Source organism: Alosa sapidissima, chromosome 12 (genome assembly GCF_018492685.1).
Source record: "Alosa sapidissima isolate fAloSap1 chromosome 12, fAloSap1.pri, whole genome shotgun sequence".
NCBI lineage: Eukaryota > Metazoa > Chordata > Actinopteri > Clupeiformes > Clupeidae > Alosa > Alosa sapidissima.
In genome coordinates this window covers 2,453,102-2,480,727 of record NC_055968.1, presented here as the reverse complement: position 1 = coordinate 2,480,727, position 27,626 = coordinate 2,453,102, and the positions used below count along the sequence as shown (strand labels likewise).

The 27,626-nt window shown below is 40.2% G+C and overlaps 1 protein-coding gene across 1 annotated transcript; it reads right to left on the bottom strand.

The window, feature by feature from the left end:
* Positions 1 to 505: 505 nt before the first annotated feature.
* Positions 506 to 26,566, bottom strand: zbtb37 (zinc finger and BTB domain containing 37). Its single transcript, XM_042056187.1, has 4 exons — positions 25,938 to 26,566; positions 24,742 to 25,764; positions 23,737 to 23,836; positions 506 to 2,678 (listed from the first exon to the last, which is right to left on the bottom strand). Exons 2-4 carry the CDS (start codon positions 25,731 to 25,733, stop codon positions 2,157 to 2,159), a joined length of 1,614 nt encoding a protein of 537 aa, XP_041912121.1. The 5' UTR covers positions 25,734 to 25,764; positions 25,938 to 26,566; the 3' UTR covers positions 506 to 2,156.
* Positions 26,567 to 27,626: the final 1,060 nt, after the last annotated feature.

Genomic DNA, 27,626 nt, shown 5'->3' with positions numbered 1-27,626 from the left:
TAATGATTTTTTGAGGGTGTAAGACAGCGATTTTTGGATCATGCGCCAGACCACACCTTCTGCCACATCCCTGGGCGCAAGGCTTAATAAAAGTGAAGCGCATGGCGAAAAATGAGTCTAAGATAGGAATAAGCTTTGCGTCGGGATAAGAAGAAGCTTTTCACCTTGTTTTTGATCGTAAAAATAGAGCCCTTTAAGTTGAATTTAAATTAGACTTGGGTTGAGACAAGAGCAGGGTTTGCAGCTGAGGGTCCCTTAGGAGAAACAAATGAACTGATTTATTTCTCACGAGACAAAGAAAAGACATTTGAGACAAAAAAAAAATTGCACACAAGCAGGGGCTATTATTGAACTCAGAGAAATTGAGAGAGAAAGAAAGGCCAGGTTCTGAGGGGAAACATTACAAAATGAATGCGAAATAATTTTCTCAAATTGACAAATTTCTAGATTTGAGATGGGTGTATAACACCATATAAATAAATTGTTTAGGAATATACTGCGGAAAAAAAGAAAGTCAAGGGGACAAAATGGTTCTTTTCAACACTGGTGACATAATCCATGGGTAGTCAATCTGTTGAGGTAAAGAACATTTAAAGGTTGCTATTCCATGACATTCTGTGCTGCTTTAACACCATAAAGTGAAGGGGGTTGAACCACTGCTTCTATCTGCACCAGGGGAGTTGTTCCATTCCAAGTTCATAGACCATCTAGCTTCTTTTTGTCCATGCGGTTTTGGACTCTTGGACCCTCATCTTGAGCCTTTGACTTAGAACTGTGAGCCCAACTAGCTTTCAATACAAGGGACTATAGAGTAGTTCATTAAAAATACAAAGAAAAGAAAATTTACAACAACAGTAATAATAATAATAATAATCATAATAATAATACTGAGTGCATTTACCAGTCCACTGGTAACAGATTTGTATTGCGTAGTGATCATTGAGAGGTAACTGAGCTGTCTAGTAGCTTATCTGAGGTTGAAGACTTTTATGTTTTCTGTATTACTGTTGATATTAACATTCAGCAGCTATTTGAAAATGTTGAATGTTGAAAGGCGTTCCAGAGAAAGTAGATATTATATGTAAAATAAGTCAGATCCAGGACCACCTGTTTGTCCAAAAGGACATCATATAGCCAATATCATATCCTACAAAGCAGTTTAATTCTAAGACACCAAGATTGATTAAGTAATTAAATACACTACAAATTCAGTGTTGTATTATGATTCAATATTAGAGGCTTTTCCAAGTCTGAGTGTGTGTAAACACCAGTAAAGCCGAATTGGCACTTTTCATTTTAAAGATCAAATTATTCTATTCTCCCACCTGATCGGACCTAAAAGGTCTTTCAGACAACACACTTGGCAGACTCTCTGCTATGGTAGTGTTGCATCCTAGCAGAGGTTAACAAGATTGTCAGAAGGCAAAATTTAAAAAAAAAGGGAAACAAAGTCTCCTCTTTTATCTTAACTTCAATATTTGGCACAAATACCTTGGCAATCTGGCCGAATTTAAACATGTCAAAATTTTTCCTGAATTCTAAACTTTTGCTCCAAGAAGTACAAAACCTTTTACAAAAGAAAGCAAAAAAAAAAAAAAAAAAAAAAGTAACATACTAAAAACCGGAAAGGCAAAACACTGTGTATCCAGTGATGTGAGGCTGTTGAAGTGTGGAGTTTCTTCATTAGATAGCTTCTGGTTCAGTCTGTATTAGTGAAGGTAGATGTGGTTTAAAGCAGAAAGACCATTCTTAAATAACCAACATATAAATCTGCTAGTACACTAACTCTTGCATCTTTGTAAGTTTGTTTCACACATTTCATATAAGGATATTTAAAATGAATAATTGAAGATACGACTATCCATATTCAGGTGAATCCTCCCTTTTCTCATCCTAAGTGTGAAGAAAAGCAGCTTTGAAAATATTTCACGTTTAACTCTCTCATTTGTCGCTGAGATATTGCCTCTGCTGTTTTGCCTCTGTGATTGAGTCTCGGGTGGGGAAAGTTGTGGATTTGGGTGAGAGTAAGAGCTGAGAATAGAGGTAAGGTTGAGATTGCTTGTTGAGGGCAGGGAATATGATACATTCTCCAAAATTGAGATTCTCCCCGACCCAATCACCAACTCTCACCTCATTCTTCTGAACATCTTGACACCTTAATCAGGGCCTGTGGTGGAAACTGAGGGCTGCATACCCTCCCCCAATGAGGATGTTGACCCTCCTACTGCCCCATTCCCCTCCCCTTCCTCCTGGCCAGGGGACCCATCATCAGCATGGCCTCCCCTAGATGAGACGGTGGTGGTTTCAGGGGAGGCACTGTGGGCTGCTTCCTGTGAGACACAACCAGGGTGGTTCTTGCGGAGGTGCTGGTTGAGGATAGCCTGAAAAGGGAAGCTTTTTCCACAAACATGGCAGTGGAAGGGCTTATTGCCAGTGTGCTTGCGGATATGGTATTCCAGCTGGTCCTTCCGTGTGTACTTCTTACCACATATGCGGCACACAAATGGTGTGATGCCCATGTGTAGACGCATGTGTCGGTCCAGACTTCCCTTCTGGTTGAAAGACTTGCAGCAATAGATGCAGGTGAGGCGTGGGTTGTAGCGGAACCAGCGATCACCCACCTGCTCCCTCAGGTATTCCTCGTAGCCGCCCATGTCAAAAATGGCCTGTTCCTCACCCTAAACACATAAACCATTATACATTGAGACCTCAGGACAGCAAAGGGAGAAAACTAGTAATAGTAATTTTCTAGTATAGTATCTTCATTTTCAAGTTATTTTATGCTTCCATTAGTCCATGCACATAGCTATACGTCAGAGAGGGTTAGAGCGGAGCGAGAGGCGCAAACGTTCGACAATTTCCGCGTTCGATTATTGCAAGGGGGAGGGGGGAAAATCCCCCTTTATGCAGACCAGAGTAAACCCTCGCTGCACTAATGTCAATGGAGACTTGTGGAATTTTACCAATAAATTGGTCATTATGTCTTTCTGGATTTGTTGAGGGTTTTTTGGAAATTTTTGTCATAATCTGTAAGTGTTTGGGATCATTTCAAGCCTAAAAGTGTAATTTTTTAGCGTTCGGATTTGTGATAAAATAACTTAATATCAGACCATGCTGCTGCCAGTTAGTGTCCGGTTGTTAGCATGCTAGCTATCCTCTTAGCTAAGGTAAAATTTTAAACGGAGAAGTGTAATTTCTTTGAAATGACAACTAGCTGAATAACATTACTTACATTAGTTAAAGTGGATAGTTTATACTCAAGTGAATTTGCAACAGTATATTAAGTTTAAGCGAAGTCCTTCAACTACTAGTCACTTGTTAGCGCATAGCTGTATTGCCATAGCTACTCCCATCCACTTGTATAGCATTTTAAGCTAGCGTTAGCTAGCTAGCTAGCTCGGTTCACATGACTAATTAAATTATTCATATCATGTCCTAAAGAATGATTCATTGGTATCATACATGATTATAGACAATAATACTGTGAACACAATTAGGTTTATCTGTTCTTATTGCTTATTAAGAGAGAAAGTTTATTTAGTGACGTAAGGTGACACTCCCACTTATGCAGACCGGAACTGTCCCGTTTTGCTCCCATAGTAACAAATTACGTTGCTCTATCTTGCTAGTAATCAAGGATCTTTGTATACGTTTTGAAGATAGTTAAGAAGATAGTAGGCTACTTGTATAAGGCTCAACTCATTTTAATTACCTTCCCAAAACTGTTCTGAACTGATTTTTTTATTTTTATTATTATTATTAATATTATTATTATTATGTTTGTTGGCAAACACTGTTACAAGCCTAATGGACATGATCTAGTCATCACAAAAAAGAGAAAACTGTTACATGCAAGGACACAAGCCACAATGACATTGTGGAAGCTATGCTGGACCCACAGCTCGCAGATGGAACATGTTTAATGAGGAAAGGTAGCCTGAGAATACTCATACACTTTTGAAGCTCGAGGAAAGGTAACTGCACTAAATTATGTGCACTTTGTGGCTGGACATTGAGAAATTGGTCGAGCTTCCGCTCTCAAATGCAAAGGACTAGTTGTATTAGAAATGGGCATTATCAGCATCAACTGTAAAGTGTAATCATGGTTTTGAACACAGAGGTTTTTACAGTGTAGCACTAGAATCTTGGATGCAGTGAATATATATTATTGGTGGAAACAGTGGCAACATGTGTAATACCCCACCCCTAGAAATTCTCTGCCACAACCTGTCTGTGTCAACATTTTTCTAACTTAAACCACGAGTGATTGATGCTGGCATTGTCATCGTCATCAGCAAAAACCTAAATCTATTGTGAGCAAATAAAACAGTTTACTTAAGCCGACCAATATTTGTCATTATTTGTGTCAATTAAATATCTTAATAAAAAGTGTCAAAAAATGATAGTCTACATAGGGGAATTTCAAGTTATTGCTGAAGTGTGTTGTCTGTCTGGTGACTCAACGGTAACGTGGGTGGCCTCCACGCGTGTGAACAGAGTTTGCATCCTACCTCTCCTTATCACTTTTGAGTAAAGCCTGTTTTATGCTTCTGCGTCGAATCGACGGCGTACTCTCGCAGACCCCTCTGCGTTGCCGCGAACCCCTCTCCGACCCCTCCGCCGTAGCTCGACGTGGACCTCCAAAAAATTGTAACTAATTGTAACGTTTTGAAATTAGCACTTCGCCAGCAAGCAGTACTTTGTGGGCAGTTGTGCTAGAGTTTGCTTGCTACCATAACTTAAACTGGCTGGCAGACACCTCGCAAATAACCTCAGACTTATTTGCTGGTTACAGTAACTAGGTCAATGGATTTTACTGTGCCTTTCTCAATACTTTGTACAAAATCTAAGCAAGAAAAGGCCAAACAAATAATGATATTTGTTAATAGATTAATATTTTGGCACAACGGTCTATGGGGTTTGCCATTCTGAGTACCGTTTCGGTCATACAGTCTATTGTTTTCGGTGGTGAGCGACGCAGACACAAGCGACACCGAGCGTTATGGCGGTGAAATGTACCGCGATGCAAAGCAATCCGACGCAGAACCATAAAATGATCCTGACGCCGTAGGAGTGGCGGCGTAGCTATGCCGTGGAGTTGACGCAGAAGCATGTTGAGCCCTAGAGTAGGCCTACGAGACCCAACAATAGGTTTTGACCCTAAATATTTATGTACAGTTACTCTACATCGAGAGACTATTAGGACCATTAAGTCACTTGCTTTAGCCACTGTACTATTGATCAGTGTGCCAACTTTCAGTCTGTGAATATCACTATCATATCAAAACGCACTATATAACCTATCACTCAAATTGTGGAATGTAATTCAATCGTCCTGGGCTGGAATACCTGTTCACAGGTGCCAGTAGTTGGTCGACTCCATGCGACACAGATGTGAAGCAATTCTCAGAAATAATGGTAATGCAACTAGATATTAGTGCAGTGATTCAAAGTAAAGCAAAATCTTGAGACATTTTTCAGTTTATACAGTAAATGTTTGAGTTTGTAAAGAAAAATGCAAACACTGCTATTTTTTTGAACAGCCTAACATTCCTTTTCCTTCACTTTCTGTAAAGGTATAACACAAACTAGATACATTTTGGTCATGTTTTGATTTGAAATTGAATCTGCTGTGTTCCCAATGCATTGATATTATGGCATTAACATTGTAAACATTTCTTCTTTAGCCCATTTCTGAAGGCTTTGTTCGGGAAATGAAAGAGGGTAAAACCTTTTTTAGACCTGACTAAATGAAATTTAAGACCTCGGATAAAAGTCTGGCCGTTTTTAAGACTTTTTGAGGCCTTAAATAGAAAGTTCAGAATTTTAGACTTTTTAAGACCCAGTGGGAACCCTGCAAGAATGAGCCCAGCAAGGGTGTCAGTCTTTTAATGAGCATTAAGCCAACAGCATAGCCCAATCATTGAGAAAAACATTGTTTTTTGGTTAGGCTCCTGTCCTATCCATTTGACACTGACGACATCACCAACCGGAACTACCAAGGAACGACACAAGTGCAACTGCTCAGGGGCAGTAGTTCTAACCATCAAACTTTCCGCCCTTATTTGCGATTGAGAGTTTGAACTACCCTTTCTAGAAACACCAAATCCAAGAACCACATTTCTAACACCAAAGATTGCGACGGAAGTTAGCCAACTATGGTTTCTAAAAACGCACCCCTGAGCAGCTGTGTCTGAACATGGAGCTGCAGTATGTGTGTGTGACCACTGCTCCGCCTCGCACACAGAGAGAAAGTCTGAAACTAAAAACAGAATTTCGTCTGAGCTTATCAATACAGTCTAAAATAATTAAACGCCGCGGGTGATGGTTTTAGTAGGCTACTCATCCCTACCCATGGTATACAGAAAACCTGAAGTGAAATTCAATACCTTTTAATACCTTTCTTAATACCTTAACACCATATTGAATTTCATCGGTGAAAACTGTCAAAATTTGAAGCTGTTATTTTAATATATTGATCAGGGGGCATAAAATGTATTGTTTTGAATTTCAGTTCATACCCATTTGATCCTATTCAATCAGATTCGATCCTATTCGTAAAGACTCTGAAGTTCGCCTACAAACATCTGTCCCCAAATGTCATCTTTGCCCACATAAGGATATCCGGGTACTTGCGATATTTTCCTAAGGGAAAATAACATGGGGATTTCGAATAATCACACCTGTTAAAACTCTCATGGTGACGAAGAAGTCTGAAATGCAGACGTTTTACACTAGGGCTGAACGATTACGGAAAATAATCTAATTGTGATTTTTTTCACAAATTGTGCGATTGCGATGCGATTATTTTTAAGCTCTTTATCTTCTGTATTATTAAACAAACACCAGCAATATATCCTTCTACAGTAGGCCTATGACCAACACATTATTAGATAAATTAAACATAAACTGTTTTTTCCTGGAGCCCAGGCCTATGTTATGATGCCATTAAGTGATTGAATATGATTGATATGAATAAAATATTTTTTATTTAACTACTTCAATCACATTAGTAGGCCTATTTTGTTGAACTTCCAGCCTTGTAGACCTAAACATTTAATGATTCTTATACGTTTCTATTATGTTTCTATTTCATGTAGATATGATCTTCTTTCGTTAGTTAACAGTTATATGTAGTGGCACTGACATGGCTTCTCCTTGTCCTGTGCTCTCCCTCATACACGCAGGCGCACGCACGCACGCACGCCGCAGGGCAATACGCATGCATGCAAATGAACTCGTTTGTTCTTATCACAACAAAGCCAATCGCAGAGACAAAACTCCAAAGTTATCAGTAGCCTAGTTAGCAGCATGTATGTAGCTTAAGAGCCTTAGCTGGTAAGCTAATGTTAGAACAGCTGGGTTTTTGGTGGTTAGCTGTGTCAACTACTCGCGGATAACATTATGCATTAAATGTTTGCGCCGTCAACCCCCTTGGATATCGCAAATGCCCCCACTGTCACTGTACTCTTATCTAGTAGGCTAAAGAAGTTCACAGCGCACAGTGCAGCCTAAACATTTGTGAAGTTTAATCATCAGCTGGACAAGTTAACGAAGTTAACAGCCAGAGTTGCAGCACAGGGGAATTAGGAATTAGAACCAGGGACATGGTAGGTTCCAGCAAAAGGTAATGAAGAGGTTTATTTTTAACCAAAGTAGCTCTACTGATCAGACCTTTCTTGACACTGTTAGCTGCTCCTCTTGTTTACGTTTTTTGCATCTTCAACAGTGTGCAGAGTCGGTGACACGTCTGCTAGTGCGTTTTGGTGATGTAACATGTATAATCGCAGCCTTTGCGGTTAGAAAATCATGCTTCATCATATCGCGATATTATCGCAAATGCAATTAGACGTTCAGCCCTATTTTACACTACACACTTTTGCCATCTGACTTCGAGTGGGTTTTGTGATCTTTGGTACGTTAAGATGGGGAACTTCGAGAGAGCTATCTGGCAGTGCAACTTGCAATAACTAGTTAGCTTCGGTTATCGCCAGGATCTCCTTATATGGGCAAAGATGACAGCTTTAGATCCTTTTTGGAGGCAAATGTTAGTCTACTATACCACTTATAGCACACAAATTGTCCTCTGTGTGTACAAACTGTCAAGGGACTTTTATTTTGAACTGCCATCGGCCTAGACACCAAAGTTTCCAGGAACTTTTATTTTGACGCACTGCCTCGTCGTGGCAAAACCGTAGGCCAAAAGAGCTTATTTCACTTAGTACATGTTCTGAACACTAATTCACAAATAAACGTCATGTGTAAGCAGTTTGTTTAACTTAAATGTCTGCTCTCATGCTAACTTCATTGTCAAGTGACGTGACTGATCTGGCTTGTAATCACCTAATGTTAGGGTTACTATGCACCAACTCACTTGGGCTACACAGGCTTTTCATCAGCAGAGATTGATTGATTATCTAACGTAACCTCTATGTAGATATCCTGAAGGATGAGAGGGTCTGCAAAGATTTGATGCACTTAACTTAGTTGCTGACTCAAAAACAAAACAATTTCAATATGACTTTGGGTGTGCCTTAACAATGTGGAAGTGAAAGTTATTACTTCGCCCGTGATATTAGGCTAGCCTACTGATCAAGTCAAGATTTTGGAGCGATTTGGATATTCATTGTTTGAAAAATAGGTATGAAATACCTCGTAAAATCACAATTACTACATTTTAATACCTTTTAATGGCCTTAAATTTTGATAAGTTGATTTACTACCTTTTAATACTTTTTAAAACCCTGCGGACACCCTGCCTATCTCTATAAGCTACAGCAGGTTGAAGGCTCGCTATCAATAGCCTATCCAAAGTAGCGACGGTTGTATTTGCATTTTCTTTCTCTATGAACAAAAACATTGCATTGCTAACCATTATCTAGGGCTTTGAAAAATAATAATTTAAGGCATTTTCTCCCAGGAACAATGTTGTTGTACTCTTCCGAAAGTTCTGGCTGTGTCTGATGATAATTTAATTGACACAAGGGGCAGCATGCATCTTACTCTTAGGAATCAATATAAGTCAACCATTTATGGAATAAATATATAGAGTGATATGTAGAGTGTAGACGGCCCTCCTGCTTCCCTACCCTCTAGCCATTGTGTATATTCTTAGGAACATGTAGCATATTGGGTCTTGAAATGTCCACAAGAATCCATATAAATGGAATATCCATGTTGTTTCATCCAATATAAGTTGTGTAAGTATAGTCCATCTTATACACACCAATTAAACAAACATAAATTTTCAAAAATATATATTTTTGTGTAATTATCCCATATTTAGTGCCGTCATTCCATATCAGAACCCCTGACATACAAGCCAAATGAAACAACAAGCATGAAACTCCAGAGTGCCTTTCATTTGAGACCAAGATTATGCTTCTACACAAAGGGGATTTATGCAGTAATCCTTATATTGTCAGTATGCATTTTGGGTAACCAGAGGTCCTATTTGGAGTTTCTATAGGGCATTTTGCAAAATGCATGGGCATGCCTTTACAAATAATTGTCTAAAACACACTTTTTTTATTCTATATTAATCTACTGTTAGTAACAGCTTCACAAGACTTGGTTCTAGGGCTCTGTTGTGTTTTTACGTCATATCAAGTGACCTAGAGTGCTGAAACGTGGTCAGTTCAGAGATGTTTGTAATCCGACAGAAAGAAAAAAAACAATATTCTAGCCTCTGTAACTCTGTGTCAGTACTTCACACAGTTATTCTGACTGTTTCAAGAAATTACAGGGTCTCAGTTTTTCAAAGAGGTCAAGCATTTTATTATAGGTCAAGTTAGGTGGAAACAGTGGCCTCTGAAGTAGGCGCTATGCAACTGCAGGCAAAAAAAACTGGAACTGGAAACATACTGGATCCAGAGCTGGAATTTCACGGTGCAGCAATTTTAATTTGTAGCCTATGCAGGGTATCTGCACATTTTCCAAGTGCAAATTTAAAGACCTTTTCAAGACATCTAAATGGAAAAATTAAGACTATACCACGGCAAAAAGATACGTGACAACTTAAAACTGTTTTATGCAACAGTTTTTTCCTACTAATTTTAACCCCCACCCCATTTTGGATGTCTACAGAAGTTACCAAATATATTTTAGCGAAAGAAAATTAATGTGTGAATTACCTTCACAGCTATGAATGCCCAATTTTAGGGTCTGGGCTGCTTGCTTTTGAAGCCGGCTGTACATATTTGGTTGTGCTTACTGGCTGAGGCTGACTGTTCTTCACCTGTGTCTGTAGTAGCCTAGGCTACTTGCCAAAGACATGTGCACTGGACTGGATTCCCTTCAATATTTTTTTCACAGTTAGACTAAGCTATTGAAATATTTTAATAGGGCTACTATATATAATTTACTATCATCTATTGTCCCATATGCAGCACAGCAAATTAAAGTTAATCCACTGCTTTACATTTTGCATACCAGTTGTATCTAAACCAACCAAAGCTTGACTGAAACATTGTAAAACCACTGACTTGTTTTAAATGAATTAAGAGACAGATCCTCTTCGCATGATCCTGCTGGAAACTGCTGGTTTCATCTCAAGCACGCACGTATTATGACATTCAAAAAATATGCGGTTATATTTCACAACTTTTGCGAAGTAGGCCTACTGAGAAACGCTGCCATCAAGCTGCTTAAAGATATTACAGGTATTATAATTAAGACAGATATTTTCTTCCCTAGGCTAGGCCAGCAACACACGCTGGAAAGATGCAAACAGATCGAATTAACATGTACAGTATTTCTTCCTGATTGTGAAAACGTTTGTTTTCTTTTTCTGATCAATTTGTCAGCAAATTATCAGACGAGTGACAGAAGCACTGCGCATAATTTGACCAGCAGTCTTCGCGTCCATAGTTTGTGAAACGATGCTGTGTCCAAGCAAAGATTGTAGTTGCCCAGCGCAACTCCAAAAAGGAGGACAAATGAGTGTCCGGCTTGAGGCTGCGCCGGACAGGACTTTTAAAATCCATTTGTCCGGCCAAAATTTGAACGTATGGCCACTCTATCGCTAACTGGGTTACCAACTCTTTCTCCCGCAGGCTACCTGTGTGTCTCAGGCCTCGGCTACACCACGAAAATGTCAGGCATATTTGTTCATACTGTATTATTATCGTTTTCACACCTTTAACCACACCCGTGAAAAACATCTTCACTCTGCAACCACTACACTTCCTCCCGTAGACTTATAGTCCTGAGATACGCAGGTAGCCTACGTGAGCGGGAGAAAGATTTAAGATTAGATTTAAGAAGACTTTAATTTCATCATATTATTCTGCATACAGCTCTACGCCCATTTTCCCACACATTCGTCTTGGTGGAATATCTCACAAACTCTTCACTCAACACGACAAAACGTATATCAGAATAAACAGCAAGGGTGTAAAGCATTCCCCTGTACAATTAGCCATTCCAGAGGTTTTGAATCTGGTTTTGAAATTGTAGCAAATTTCTACATGCATGTCTCCAACTTTGGGCTTTACATTTCTTAAAACTGAGCTGTACTTAAATTGTTCAATACATATATTATATATACATATACAGCCGAGAAGTTTGCCGCACTTAATGCACTCGACAAAGCCAACGCATAGCCTATGTTGTCACTGCCCACGACTTAAAATGGTCCCATACCTCAGACTAGGGATCGACCGATATGTTTTTTTCAGGGCCGATACCGATATCAATTATTACCAAACCAGGAGGCCGATAACCGATATGTAAAACCGATATGTCAGTTGTCAAAAACGGGGGTAGATAGTAAAGGTGATATGCTGCAAAAATTCATTCAAAAGCATAATTATGCAAACTTTTCTTTCTTCTTTTGATACACAATTGTCTATCAACTTGCATCACAAGCGTAAATCCTGTGTATGATGTTAATCCAAGAGCTGAGTGATAGCAATTATTTTCATAGAGTAGGCCTACACAATGGGCTATGTGCTTGTTAAGAGACCTGTCACAAAGAGGATGCTTTGCCATCGTGTGTGTGAGTGCACGGGAGAGGAAGAGGTGCATGCGTGATGGCAAGTGTTACGGTTGAATAGTTTAACAAAACAGTCTTAAAATAGTTCTTAGGCTATTTAAGCATGCAATTTGTGTCCATATGTACGCTATAAGCTACACTTTTGTGAGCCTAAAAGTCACGTTAATAGCCAGCTCAGGTCGCGATTTACTTCAGGTCGGATTAAATTACGGCTGGCCCTGGGTGCGTGTAGTCTTTTCTGACAGTCCGTTTCAAAAAGGAGCAACTAGACTTTTTTGACGTTCGCTATCGCATAATTTAGGACTTGTCTACTATGTAGGCCTAAGGGATAACGTCCGCTGAGGTGTCCTGTTATTCACAATTAATGGACGATACGGAGGCAAAGAACTCCCGACGCGCAGCACCCGAGTTTGTAGGCTAACTAGCTAACAGCATATCACTAACGTGCATCAATCGGGAATTCGCTAAATGAAGGAAGTGGGTGCTTTACTTATTGACCCGGATCAAAGAGACAATAGCTTACAAAGTGGTGTTTTTGTAACTTCAGTGTAGATGATTGTGATTCATTGCAACTTCAGCAATGTAAGGTACCTTCCTTACCTTTGAAAAACAGCTCCATACAGCTGAAGCCCAGTCTACAGTCTGCGTAAGTGAGAATCCTAAACTTTCTCTGTGTTCAGTCTTCGATCCTGATTAGCTGCATTTGTGCTAACTAACAGATCAGACGGTGTAGTGGGCGGGACAATGCTCTCGACCACAGAGTAGCAAATGCAGGGAGTGAGAGACGCTTTACAGACAAAGTAGCGCGTTTCATTCTTTATCCATTTCAATATCGGCTTATCGGTGGAAAAAATGCCCGATACCGATTATATTAAAAATGCTAAATATCGGCACTAATAATCGGCCTGGCCGATAATTGGTCGACCCCTACCTCAGACTTTCCTCCAAACTTGCTCAAAGTTAATTCTCCTGTTCTTATTGTTTTCTCTACATCTTCAAGCTCCATGTTGTACTTAAGCTACACAATAGAGCACAACAGGTCTGGTGTGATGTGTGCGAGTGGAAGAAAAGCTGTGCATGACACGTGTTCCATTTTGTAACTTTGTAGCCCAGGGATGTCAAAGTCAAATACATTAGAGGGCCAAAAAAACAAATTTGCTACAAGCCGAGGGCCGGACTGGTTCAATGTTTTTTAAAACATATTAAAATGACTGCACGTAACCTATTGAACCAAGATGTGTACTGTATTTTATTTAATGATTAAATGAATAATGACTGTGACTGAAGTGCAGGCAAAGTTTGCACAGAAATGTATGATTTTTCCCATCCTCACCGACCTTGTCATAAAACTTGTTTAAATGATCATACGATGCCTCCCTGCTGCTTTGTCGTCTACATCAGCCTTTCTCAAACTTCTTTGACCTGAGACCCAGTCAAGGCATACTTTGGGGTCATAGGGCTCACCTACATGAACCCACACCCTCCCCCCCCACCCCCCATCAAATTATCATAATATCATCACAATTATTATTTTTATACTATATTGCTATACATGCACTTCAAAACAGTCAATGTTTAAAATGCTAAGATTGTTCACAAAAGTTTGTGAAAACATGCACATCAGTGTAGGCTACTGCTTTACTAATGTAAAATATAATTAGGCCTACAATAGTTTCATTGTTTTTGCATTGTTGCATGATGCTTGCATGAGAAATACTTCTCAAAACAACAGCAGTTATATGGGTGCCGTTGTTTTGGGATGTTTCCATCATGCAAGCATCACTGATAGAATATTTATATGCTATTTAATTACATTTAATTTGAATGCCTGAACTAAGGATTCAGGAAACACAATACCAGCTTTTGTGAATGGTAACAGATCATGCATAAATCACTGATTAATAGCTTTTGGCTGACTTTAATACTTAATGCCAAACAGTGTTTTATATAGTCTGTGCTCTGTTTTTTATGGAAGTTGCATAAATCCACGTTGTTCTATTAAATGTTGTTTCATAATTAAATAGCCTTCCAATAGGTTGAAGCTTAGCTTTGCTACCAACGTGCACACGCATGCATTGAACGCTCATACCACGACTTAATTCTATGCCTCTATGTTTAATGACACCAAACAAGTATTTCCTACTAACTGCAGAAATGTTTGTTTTCTTTTTCTGTCCGCCGGCTCCTTGATCAATTGCGCAGTAAATTATCAGACGATGGCCCGGGAATAATTTCACTCTGCAGACCATTGTCCACATTGCGGACCGCGGCCCATAGTTTGACAAATGGTGACCTGCATGCTGCCATATTAAGGCCTTTTCATGGTGTGTTTTAGCCGGGTTTTCGCGTGGAAGGCTCTGTAGAAATCTGGCACCCTATTCAACAAAGTTAAACTGAAAGAGCGTACCGTTCACAGACACCAGAATGAAAGAGTTCACAGTAACGTTCATCCGGTAGTAGTAATACAGTACGTTCAGTTCACGTTCGCTCAAAATATGGACGAGTTCATGAACTTTCGTTCAATGAACGCGTTCAGGCACAACACTGGGGAGGGGGGTAGCTGAAAGTTGACATCTGCCCTGACTGAATACTGATAAATAATGAAGCTGAGGCCCACTTGCGGCGCCGCAGTGAGTTCGTGGGCTACCGTTGCATTGTGGGGAATGGAGTATTGGTGCGTGCAAAACAGCAGCCGGTGGCTGTGGCCTGCAGGCTGGTTCTAATACTAATCAAATATTCGGATTCGGCCCGCGGGCCTTGACTTTGACATGTCTGTTGTAGCCTAACTTGTGCAACTTTGTACACATGTGTTACTTAGGCCTACTTTGCTAAATATATATAATATTTCTGATTATGGCATAGCTTTCTCCCCACCCAATAAGGCTAGTAATGAAAAAAAAAAAAAACACAAATGCTTGATCAAGAGCCCAGCCTGAGGATAGTGGCGGGAAATAAGCTTTTTCTCTAATGAAATATTAGAGAAGGTAATTCATCTGTTGATTTTCTTTAATGATCATCACAAAAGTAGGAAGTGGCCAACTCTGAGTAGCACATTGTTGCATCGAGATGCATTGATAATCGGTTTAGAATCGAATCGTTGGCCTCGGAATCGGAATTGAATCGAATCGTGAGGTGCCAAGAGATTCCCACCCCTAATAACCAGCCACTCTGAAACAGTCAAAGGCGATTCAAAACGAGTCAGAAAGTTGAAACAGGACCCATCATCAAAATTTCGGTGTCCACCACTCTAGTTCATCCAAAACAAACCAGAAAAGGGACTCAAAGTGCTAAATACCGGAATTATCCTTTAAATTCCAGGCCTGCTAGATACCCATCCAGCGGCAAGGGGTAGCCAATTAGTCTAAAACCAACAAAAAGGGTCATGTTCCTTCCTGCAACAACAATGTTACATACTGCAATACCAGGCATACCGGGTGTGCATTGGCAATGCCAGTGTCAGAATGGGTTATTTTAAATAGTTAAATAGTATTGAGGTTAAATAGTATCTAAACAATAATCTACCATTTGTTGTGGTAATAAGTCTGTAACAAAATGGTTAAAAATGGTTATTCAGGGTAACCCCAGGATCCTTCAATTTAAATCAAGACTTTTATAGACCTTTTTAATACCATTTCGAATGAAATTTTTAGTTGGACATGGATCAGGCCTTAAAACATTCCTGCCTTACATGCCTTACATCCCCAACCGCCCACTGCGGTCTTCTGGTGAGCGTCTGTTGTGTCGACCAGTCATGAAAACTGGGTCTAATTCCAGACTCTTTTCTTCAGTGGTTCCATGTTGGTGGAATGAATTGCCCAATGCTCTCCGTTCCTGTGGTAGTTTTAGGTCGTTTAAGAGGGGTCTAAAGACATTCCTATTCAACATATACTTAGTTGTTTAAGCGCTTATGTGTTATGGTTTGTATAATGTTGTTTTATTTCAATTGGGCTGTTAATTAATTTGACATTATTGTGTATTATTGATATTCTCCTTAATGTTACCTAGGCTACTTGCAGATTGTACTAATTAGTTTGTTTAACTAACCATGTTGTGAAAACAGTGTTCACATTACATGTTAAACTGTGCCCAGAATGTTCCAGATGAGGCTATTTTGAAAGTTTCTTAAACACTCCACCATGCCAGTCATCAATTGCTTTTGTCTCGGAATGACACATGCCAGTTAAGGAGCAATTCATCTTTTATTCACATAGCCTTTAGCCTACTATACTGATGAAGTTCTCTGTTAAAGTTGTCTGAATTTGCTCCACCTTTTGCCCATCTAAATCGTTCAAGCTTCATGTATTCTTCATCACAGAAACTTGTTGTAGCCTATAGGCTACAGCTGAACACAGAAGCTCACATCTATTTTTTCACATGCAAAAGTGGCAACATAAGGTTAACGGTCTAATATTGATACCATTCGCAACATAAGAAGAAAACATGCTGCTACATTGCTATGCTAATTTACTAGTTTTTTACTCATTTTGAATATTTAATTCTCAAAGTTTCAACTATCCCACCTGTGACATCCCTATCTTTCCAGCTGACATTTCAGACGCAATTGCGCTTACACACACTTTCACTTAAGAATGGCGTGAATGACTGAGGGATGAGGACCGTTAACACAAGTTTCAAAATAAAAGCTATAGTTTGATAATTTTCTGAAGAGACTTATATTTTTCCCTTGGGATCTACAATATCATGGTGTGTACAGAAATTAATTGACGTTACGGTATTCATTAATTCTACCAAAGGAAAAAATAATATCTTTTGAATGAAATTAAAGACTTAAACAAAATTCAATACTTTTAAGGCCTTAATTTGACAATATTACATTTAAGACTTTTTCAATGCTTTTAAGATCCCTATAATATGGAATTACTTTGTAGTAATAGTGAGTAAAATAATGAAATGGTAACCATTCTGTCTGGTAATGAATTTTGTAGGCTATGATAAGGCTGGGCGATATGGACCAAAACTGATATCCCGATATTTTGGGGCTGATTGGCGATATACGATATCGATACGATATTGATATTTCAAACAGAAAAAGCGAAGTGCTTCATATATTCACTCAAAACAACAATTATGACAACACAGCCGGTTTTAATTATATTCATTTCAGACTGCTCTAACAGAGCTGTGCAAAAAGGTGTAAACAATAATATATACCAATAGGCATACAGTTGCTCTGAGGGCTGTGCAAATAACAATATTTGGTCGACCCTGATTGGCAACACAGGCCTACAGCTTTACAATAAAGGTAACACAAAACATAGGCTACCGTTAAAAGCCAATATAATAAACCAATTGGCATACAGATAGAGCTGTGCAAATAAGAAAAAAGTATGCTACACAGCACATACCTGTTTGTAAATATTTAACTGCACAAGGAGTAGGGCTGGGCGATATGGACCAAAACTGATATCCCAATATATTTTGGAGCTGATATGAGATATATATATATATATATATATATATATATTTTAAACAGAAAGTGTTTCGTATTCACTCAACCAGCTTTAATTATAATGATTTCAGACTGCTCTAACACAGCTCTGCAAAAAAGTGTAAACAATAACATAGGCCTACAATAGGCATAGGCTACAGTTGCTCTGATAAAGCTGTGCAAATAACAAAAGAAACCTGCAGTTTTGTACGGAGCTCCGGATATGTCCTGGGGGAAAAAAATAATAAGTTGTGGCCACGAAATAGCAATTCGTTCCCACAAAATAATATGTTGTGGCCACGAAATAGCAATTCGTTCCCACAAAGTACTAATTTGTGGCCACGAAATATTAATTCGTTCCCACGAAATAGCTAATTTGTGGCCACGAAATAGGTAGGCCTATAGGCTGTGCACTGGACAGCTGGATGAGCAAATCAAGCGCAACTCCTCAAACAGGAACAGTTGCTGTCACACAATGGACAGGGATAGTATGGTAGAGTGCTATTTTAGGCTGGGAATGAAATACAAAGACATTTTGAAAAGCTTGGCATTGGAGGGATTCATTATTAGCGAGAGGCATCTCCACAGACTATTAAGAGCCAGGTCGCTGCACAGGCGTAGGTACGACTTGAACGTGTCTCTCTCGTTTGCGTTTTTTTATAAGGCGGCCGTGAACATTTCCATTAAAACATGCATCAGATAGCTGAAGGTGAATCTTCATCCCCCCCCCCCTCCTCACTCTCACTTTTTCCCCATCCTCATCTCATCTCACACCTTCTACCCACACACCCATTACTGTTCCATTTCTTTGTTATTATTTGCATACGCCGCGCACTGATGAAATCATATCTCGGGCACTTCTATTAAAGATCCGCTTTAATCCTCTCTGCTTCTATCTTTTGTAAAACGTTGCGTCGCAGACAGTGTTGGTCAAGTTACTTGGAAAAAGTAATTAGTTACTGATTACTTATCCAATAAAGTAATCTAGTTACTTTACTAATTACTTTACTTAGTTACTTTACAAAAACACACTAGCTATACACAACCTGAATACGCTTTTTTAAAACTTGGTTTTATTAGTTTCAATCTTAACTTGTTGGTGTGTATACTCCTTCATTTGAATAGATGTAAATAAAATACAGCAAAAAAAAATATTAAAACCAAAGTCTCTATTAACATTTACATCTTTTAACAGTTGCAGTGCAGAGAGGAGTAATGCATTTACCAAAACAGAAAATGCTGTTGCATGCCACATTTAGGCTGTTCTAATGTCAAGAAGAGTATGTGTTTGAACTGTGTGTGTGCAGTGCCGCTGCTGGCTATTTTGGTGCCCAAAGCAGAACTGTTAGTTTAAAATATTTCTTAAGAAATACTAATTTGATGCAGTTTAACTCATTTATAAATGGTGCGCTGTCACTTTAAGAGCATCTACACAACTCGCATAATGATCAGCTCCATTCAAATATAAGCCTATGGCTAGTCCACAAACTCCACATTTGGCACTATTAGCAATAGTCATGATATTAAGTTGGTATAAACAGCTAGCTAGACATTTTCTGTTTGCAATTAAAAGTGATAGCCTATATGAGCCTGGTAGCACCTATCTGAGTGGAATGTGTTTCAATCGGCATAGGCTTCATGTAAATGCTTAGTTTAAGGCAGTGGTTTTTCTTTCATTCCCCACTTTGATCAAGGGGGCCTTTTCGAGCCCCACCTGTCCCTCATCGCTCTAAGAAAGTGGTAGGTCAAGCTTAAAATTGTCAAATGTATTGAAATAATGACAAGTTCTAAATATATCCTCTTCAGCAGAGCTAAAATCAGCTGGTGCTGCAGATATAATAATAAATAAATACATAATGTGCCATTGTAAATTAAACACACATATTTCTGTTTTCCAGCAACATATTAGGAAGCATAGGCCAATATTTTACAGCATTGTACAATATATTCAATGAAATACCAACATGCTGCATTAAATGGATCCATAATCCAGTCATACTGAGCACTGCTGGTTGGGAAATATTTTTGAAATAAACTTTGCAGGGATGTGATGTAGGCCTACTGTTTAATACATGGGATCACAAGAGTGGCTCCCGAAGCAGACGTTTCAGCGATTTCACTCAGATTCTCAAAGGCATACTGTTGCGATCGAGGCGCCTGTCCCATACCTCAAGTTTTTTGGTGAATGCAGTAATCTTATCTGCTAGGTGAGGTAGGTGCTTGTCTTTGCCTTGTAACTGGAGATTTAACTCATTGAGCTTTCCAAATATATCGCTAAGATAGGCCAGCTTCAAGAAATGTTCATTTGTGAACGTGCTTGCAGATTCAAACATGCGCTCACGCTGCCTTGACACGAGCGCTTCCCTATGAATAACACAGTGCGTCCATTGCGCATCGGGTGCTACCTGGGCCTAGGCTACAGATAAAAAAATAAATGAAAAAAAACTCCTGTTTTTCGCACCCTACCTGGCATGTCTCCGCGACCCAGTAGAGAAACGCTGGTTTAAGGGAAACAAATTATTGAAGACTTCAACACTCACCAGCCCCATTACAAAAAGGCAAAGACCACATTATATTTTTGCCCATTTTCCAAATCACAGTGAATGCAGCCAGAATATTATAATGCCCTGGCTCCTGTTATAACGGGCCAGTAGGCTACAGGGAACCCGCGACGTCCTCTATTTTCACCTGTTGCTGCAGCCGTCATGTCGGGATCCGGGGGTGTCTCAATGAGTTTCACATTCCTGTGCCGGCTTGCTAGGTGCATGCTCAGATTTGAGGTGGAATTTTTCGCTGTAGACAACATTTTTCTTCCCACGAAGAGTGTACAGCGTTAATGTTTTTTTCTTAATGTCTGAACTGCAATGAATTAAATGCTCCATGTTCGCGCTCTCTCCTGCACTCCATGTCTTGCACACGTGTGTCTGTTGTTTACATCTATATCGCGCAGCTATAGCCTATATCATTGTCACGAGTTAGTCTCACAAAATCCATATGGCAAAATCCCAAATTCTTTTACTGTCTATGGCAAAATCACGGTTTAGTAACGCAGTAACGCAGGCTGCTTGCAGGAAAGTAAAAGTAATCTAATTACTGTTTTTGCAATTGTAATCCCTTACTTTACTCGTTACTTGAAAAAAGTAATTGGATTACAGTAACGCGTTACTTCTAACGCATTACTGCCCATCACTGGTCGCAGAGGTGCGCTGACCCGAGGACCTGTGCCGAGATAGATGGACGGTCAGGAGCAACGCCGAGGCTGATGGAGAACCGGGACAAATGAAACACTTTAATGAAACGTAATTTACAAAGACATTGTAAAACACTGAAAGTTAATATTTTGTCACTAGCAACCTACATCTGTCCTCTGTCAAATACAGTTGCATTTACAGCTCTGAACAAAACCGTTCAAGAGTTGTTTAAGGAGAAGTCGAACGTGCGTTATGGTTCATTCGTCCCTCCTGGCTGGGACAAATGAAACAGCATGGGGGACGAATGAAACATACAGCTTAAATGATGTAAACTTCCCACAACTTCAATATTTGACAACATACCATGAATGGTACTTCAAGTATGTGTTATTTTAGATAGATTGCTGCTGGGCTATATGTCTTGGTTCATGTCTGTTAACAACTCATTGCCGTCATGGTGATGCGCGTATTTCGAGGTTATGGAAATAGCATGCACTATGCCATTAATATAGCTAGAATAATGCATGTTTCGAATTATATAATGTTTCTATATAGTACAAAATGTTATTTCAATCTGTTTTTATGTGGTTAAAGCCACCACACATCCAAATAAGTGCCCTTCATGATCCACAGGCCGTCAGTCTCCATAGCAAAACTCGACCCCCTACCTGATAGCCCCAAATATATTTGCATCTTTCTAAAACTGCTTTTCCATGTCTCACCTGCATAAAATATAGTATAAACACAGATATGTGTGCATTGACTTGAATAAATGGGGTTTACTGCCTGGTCGGGACAAATTTAGCATTATAGGCTGTTTTGCATCCATTACAAACAAACATGCAATGTGAACGTCTGGGATTGGGGAGAGCACTAAATGCTCTACTGAATAAGCATGAAGTCAAACCTTTAAATGAAAAACACTCTTTAATAATCAAAAAAAATAAACCGCTAATGAAGTAAACTTGTGACCATCAGAAATTGTTTATCGCCTGTAACTCCGTGATAACAGGACGTAACAGGATGGCATTTGGCTGAGCAACGGAGGTTAATATGCTCTATATTTTGTCCAAATGATGTCTGTCTATCATCGTTGCACTCGGAGAAAACCGGAATGTTTCATTCGTCGCCCGTTTCAATCGTCCCGGTTATCCTACTGCAAACCAGAAAATTGAGAGCTGGTGGGGAGTGATGAGAAAAGACACGACAGGCTTCTACAGCTGGAGCTCGATTTGCTCACCCAGCTGTCCAGTGCACGTTAGACTATACATATTTCGTGGCCACAAATTACTATTTCGTGGGAACGAATTAATATTTCGTGGCCACAAATTACCTATTTCGTGGGAATGAATTAATATTTCGTGGCCACAAATTAGTACTTTGTGGGAACGAATTGCTATTTTGTGGCCACAACTTATTATTTTGTGGGAACGAATTGCTATTTCGTGGCCACAACTTTTTATTTTTTTTCCCCAGGACATATCCGGGGCTCCGTAGTTTTGTCACACAATGCAGTTTTTTTACCCGTAAGGGTTTGATAGGGCCTAGATGACAAGCAAATGTAGCCTATGATGGCCTAGACATGTTGCTATCAACAACAAAAATAGTTTTAAACAATTAGGCTACTTAAACAACATAACTGAGTCACTCATCAAGAGTGTGATAGACGCGGGGGGCGCTGTGGCGCAGCAGGCTACAGCGTCCGTACCATACATGGGTCCGAGTGCCGACGGGGACCCAGGTTCGAGTCCGACCTGCGGTCTTGTCCCGATCCCACCACATCTATTTCCCATTCACTTCCTGTCTGTCTTCACTGTCCTATCATAATAAAGGCAAAAAGCCCAAAAAATATGCTTAAAAAAACAAAAACAAAAAGAGTGTGATAGACGCTACCGTCGTTTTGTATGCGTTCATTTTTGCATGTTCCGGTAAGAAAAATCCCTATGCACGACTGAATGGGGTTTCAGGAATCATAAAAAATTATGCCCCTAACTGCTCGCGAGTCACCGCGTGCATATCCTCTTAATAAAATCAGCGTGTAGGTTGTCTCCCTGAGGACTTTAGATCTGCTACTGTATATCGCTAAACGCATTCATCAGTGTATTTAAATTAGCTAGGCTATGTACCAAAAATGACATTTTACCGTGAGTCGAAGAGCTGTAAACAGTGTTGTAACTTAAATCTGCGTGTACAAAACCGCTTGGAGTTCCAGTGGAATTTTGATTTCACAACGAGAATTCTCGGTCTAGCCGTTGATGTGCCGACGGAATAGGCATCAGCACCAACCTCTGATCAAGGTAAACAAAATCTGACTCAGTGCCCGTCATGTTTGAAAGTTTGTAGTGCTGCAAGGGAGAACGTACACACGCAGGGGCGCAGTTGAGCAGAGCTGCGGCTATCTGAATGGTCTGAACACAGAAGAGCAAGTGGCTTTGATAAAATGGCCCATTATTTGACATAATACCGGTATTACGATATTGTCTCAACTACATATCGTTTTCAAAAATATATCGGTCATAGTCGTAATACCGATATATCGCCCAGCCCTAGGCTATGACACCACCGCTGCTAGATTATGAGCGCCACAAAATCTTCACATGGTCAGTAATATCACAGGTTAAGTAATGACATTCACTTGTATATCATGAAAGCACAACAGCCAAAGTCACCTTGAAATTGTTGCGGAATAAGTGAATCAAATCCTCACGGAACCTCTCATTACTCTGGGGGGATGTTCATGAGCCTCCATGTTCATGCCCCTAGAGTGTAGCACTGTAGCTGCCTGGCAGCTCTAGCTGTGGGCTGCAGCAACTCGAGCTAGGTAGAACCGATTGTTTTAGTTTTTTCCATAACGACAGTACACAGTGACATTGAGAAACAGAGATCTATGTGAAAAAAAAAAATAATAAAATAATTAAAAATATTAGCCGGAATTTTCCTATTAATACTAATTTTCCTCCTAATAAAACTAAAAAACAGTATGTTGTAAGTGATCCACCTGTAATGTGGACGAGGTGAGGGACTGCACATTCATGTGATCCTAAGATAAAAAAGAGCATGTGAAAAGATCATCACAAAGAGCATGTGTGTAAGGGTTGTACCTGTGAGCTGTGGTGTTTCTGATCATACACTCTCCCTGGAGACTCACTCTTGGCCCTCTGACGTTCTGCCATCACCACTACACTACCTGTAGGACTGAACCTGTGCAGGAAAAGCAGTACATGCACATCACAAATCTCTTTTCATGTACACACACAACTATAATACACAACATTAAAATATGGTTGATAATAGCCATGCTTACAACACTGTCCTCCACAATTACTGGAACCCATGGTAAAGATGAGTAAAAAAATGAATAAATGTATTGTGAGGAAAAACTTAATCAGGAAATGATTTATTATTATTATTTATTATTATTAAACACCTGACTTTCCATGACTGGAATAGACTAACATGTCATGATATTCCATAATCTGAGGGAACCCTGTTGAGGCTTTTTCTTCCCAGAACAAATGTGCTTCTCTTCAAAGTTAGGTTTTTACTCATTGTTTTCATTTTGAGACTATGTAAAATCACTAAAAGATTATTTTAAAACTTTTTTCTACTCATTAATTTTACCATGGGTTGTGGACAGCGCTGTATCTGAGCATCACCCCTGATCAAACACATTCCATGTGTGCAATAGACCTCTAAAGTTTGCCTACCCAAAGCTGCCATCTTTGCCCATATAAGGAGATCCGGGTGTTAATCAAGGCAAACTATCTATGCAAGTTGCACTGCAAGTTAAGTCTGTAGTATCAAAAATCAAAGTTTGCCATCTTAATGTAAGCTACCGAAGATCACAGAACCCATTCGAAGGCAGATGACAAAAGTGTGCAGGACAAAACATCTGCATTTCAGACTTCTTCGCCCCTGCGAGAGTATAACAGGTGTGATTATTAAAAAGCTCCATGTTATTTTCCTATAGGAGTAATTGTAAGATACCAGATCTCCTTATATGGGCAAAGATGGCAGTTTTTTGTAGGTGAACTTCAGAAGTGTATGCATGCTCTCCTCAATGAACATAGAAGTAACTGCACACATTCACACAAACATACACAGACCTCTCAGTCTCGCTGAAGCTGCTGGAGGGCTGGGAGCTCTTTGACCCAGAGGCACCTGAAACAAATTCCTCTTGCACCAGTGAGCTGCGGCCTGAGGCGTCGATCATCATGGGGGCACCCTCCTCCACTGTCCCACTCACTTCAGCTGCTGACGAACTTTCCATGCCCCCCCATTCCTCTAAATGCTCCGTCTTGATCCGCAAGCCATCCGGCACCCGCACCCCTATTTCCTCTCCCCTACTATCCTCTAGTCCAGACTCAACATACCATTGCCCTGATCGGTTAATGCGTAGGACTGGCTCTTTTTCCCTGATGTTGCTTGTCCCTCCCTTGTCCCCTAACATTTCTGACACAAGCCCACTGTGCTCAACAACCTGAGGGCTCATAGAGTTGCCAGCTGGGCTCACGTCTTGTGTCTCACATGTGTTGCGTACCTCCATTGCTCCAACATCTCCTATGCCACATGGGCCGGTTACCTTCGGACTACGGAGTCTGGGACTGAGCAAGTGCGGACCCATTGAACCCCCACCAACATTCCCAGACTCCAAGGTCCGCCCAGAGCTTCGGTGAGCCCCAACCAAGTCTTCCTCCACTTCAGCCAGGTTAATTTTGAAATGGATACCCTCTAGAATCTGTGTGCAGCGATCAATGATGTGCTGCATCTGCAAAAAACTAGCTGCTGTCAAATAGCTAATGATGTCTGCCAGTTGCAGGCACAATCGGCCTGTGTAGCAAAATGACAGCAGCTGCTCAAACACCGACGGGTTTCGAATGACGGAGAGGGACACCGTGCTCATCTCACTCAGTGACATGTGGTCGCGGAAGTATGGTGAGCTGGCGGCGAGCACCACCTTGTGCGCGCGAAAACTCTGTCCCTGCACGTTCACCACAATGTCGCACAAGCGGCCCTGCATGCGTAACTGATTCAGGTGGGACAGCACCGAGTTGCTGAAGTCCGGGATGTCGAGCTGAATACTGCCTGCGCGCTCCATGCCGTCTGCCGCGTTGTCACAGCAGACAAACCTGAAGTATAGACAGAAGAACAGTGCATTAAAACCAGCTACAGATCAGACTGTCAGGCTACCCCATCTACTGACAGGATATCTTAAAATTATATTTCACACCATATTAAATGCACTGGACATCATTTTACACAAGCGTTAAAACGTGAAAGTGATTAAGTGATGACAGCTTACCTTGATGTTAACAGGACTGATATCACACTGGGGGTGTCATTTGGTTATTTTTGCAAACTGCGGCTCGAACGCGTAACTGAATCTGAAACTGTTTTGAAACATTCACTTGCATAGAAGCAGTGGATTACGGACACAATGAACGCATTACTTAAAACTACTAAAGGCTACAACGCCGGCGTTTTGACAACCCAGTGACCGATCAAGCTTCCAGATCATAGCCGCGTCGCAGCACTCTTCTCGGTATGAGTAACATACTGCAGTACGGTGATGAGCGGGAGCCTACCCGACAAACTCCGGCGATGGATAGGTCCAGGAAGCTGCCTTCCTTAGATAACACTATTATATCGAATGCGACAAAACAGTGTATCCTGCCTACTGCATCCTATCACGGGCTATTATCAGTATATCCAGAACATGTCATTTGTTGTGTTCGCAAAATCCTCACTCTTCTTAGCGGGTTCTTTCTAGCCCCTGCGTTTCTGGCCGTTAGCATAGTTCCACAAACCTGAACTGTGCCAGCAGTGGGAAACAATTGGTATTATGGGAAGTGTTGTTCGGTTTGTCGCAGAGCCTATAGCTAGGAGACGGGAAAAAACTTGTACTCCCATAATGCATCATACTAAACTGGAAGACCACTTGTAGTGATGCCACTGCTCTTTTCCCATTATTTATCAACTTTATTCGGCAAAGTGTTAGCCTACTGCTGCCTACAGCAGCTTTCAGATGTAGACTGTGTAGGCCTATGTTTTTGTCAAACTGAAGGATATTTAAAAAAACCTAGATAAGGGATTAAGGTGGGATTTTTTGGTTATCCTGGCTGCATTTAGCCTTGACTTGGTTTAAGAGATGGCACATAAATCACCATATAGATTCTGTGCACCTAGCCTGGCTTAGCTAATTCTATGTTAAAGGTATTCTAAGCCAGGGGTTCCCAAACTTTTCCATGACAAGTAATGTCCACATACTATAGTGCAAATGCACAGGCTTTGTTATGTCACATCTGGTATGTGAGTGCTTACACTTGCAGACCAGTATTGATTAGGCCCCCCAAATACCACAAGGTTCTGGCCAAGGACCCCCTTGATGTGTTATTAAACCCATCAACAATACTACGGCAAATCTAAAAATACATAAAGCTAATCCTAATAATTATTTTAGCCACAAGCATTCGCGATGGAGCATACAGTGTGTAAAAATTGCATTTTGGGGCTTTCTGCTATATGAGAGCTATACTATTGATGGAAAATATAATGTTCAGATATGCGACAAATTATTATAATGGCATTGTATAAACAACCCTCAAAGTAATAGGTATATTTTGATTTTTTCAAATGTATTTATTTGTTGCTTTTATTTTTTCCTTCCAACTTGCTGAGGCCCCCCTGGCACCCCTTCGCGGCCCCCGGAAAACCACTGTTCTAAGCGATGCTGGGTAACGTCACTTCTGTTGACTTTCAACAAGAACAGTTTGTTCCTTTTGCTGGAATAGTTTGTTATATTTTTATGGGCTAGTTTGCCCAGGTTGTTTTTGTTGCAGTTTTTGTTGCCGTTTTTGGAGCCTGGGCTGTCCACAGAGATCGCGTTTTTTACAATGCTGTATTCAGGACACAGACAGCTAGTGGTTGGTTAGGTGATGTTTGCAGTAAGTGACATAAAATGTTTTAGCCTAAAAAACATGTGGCATCGCTT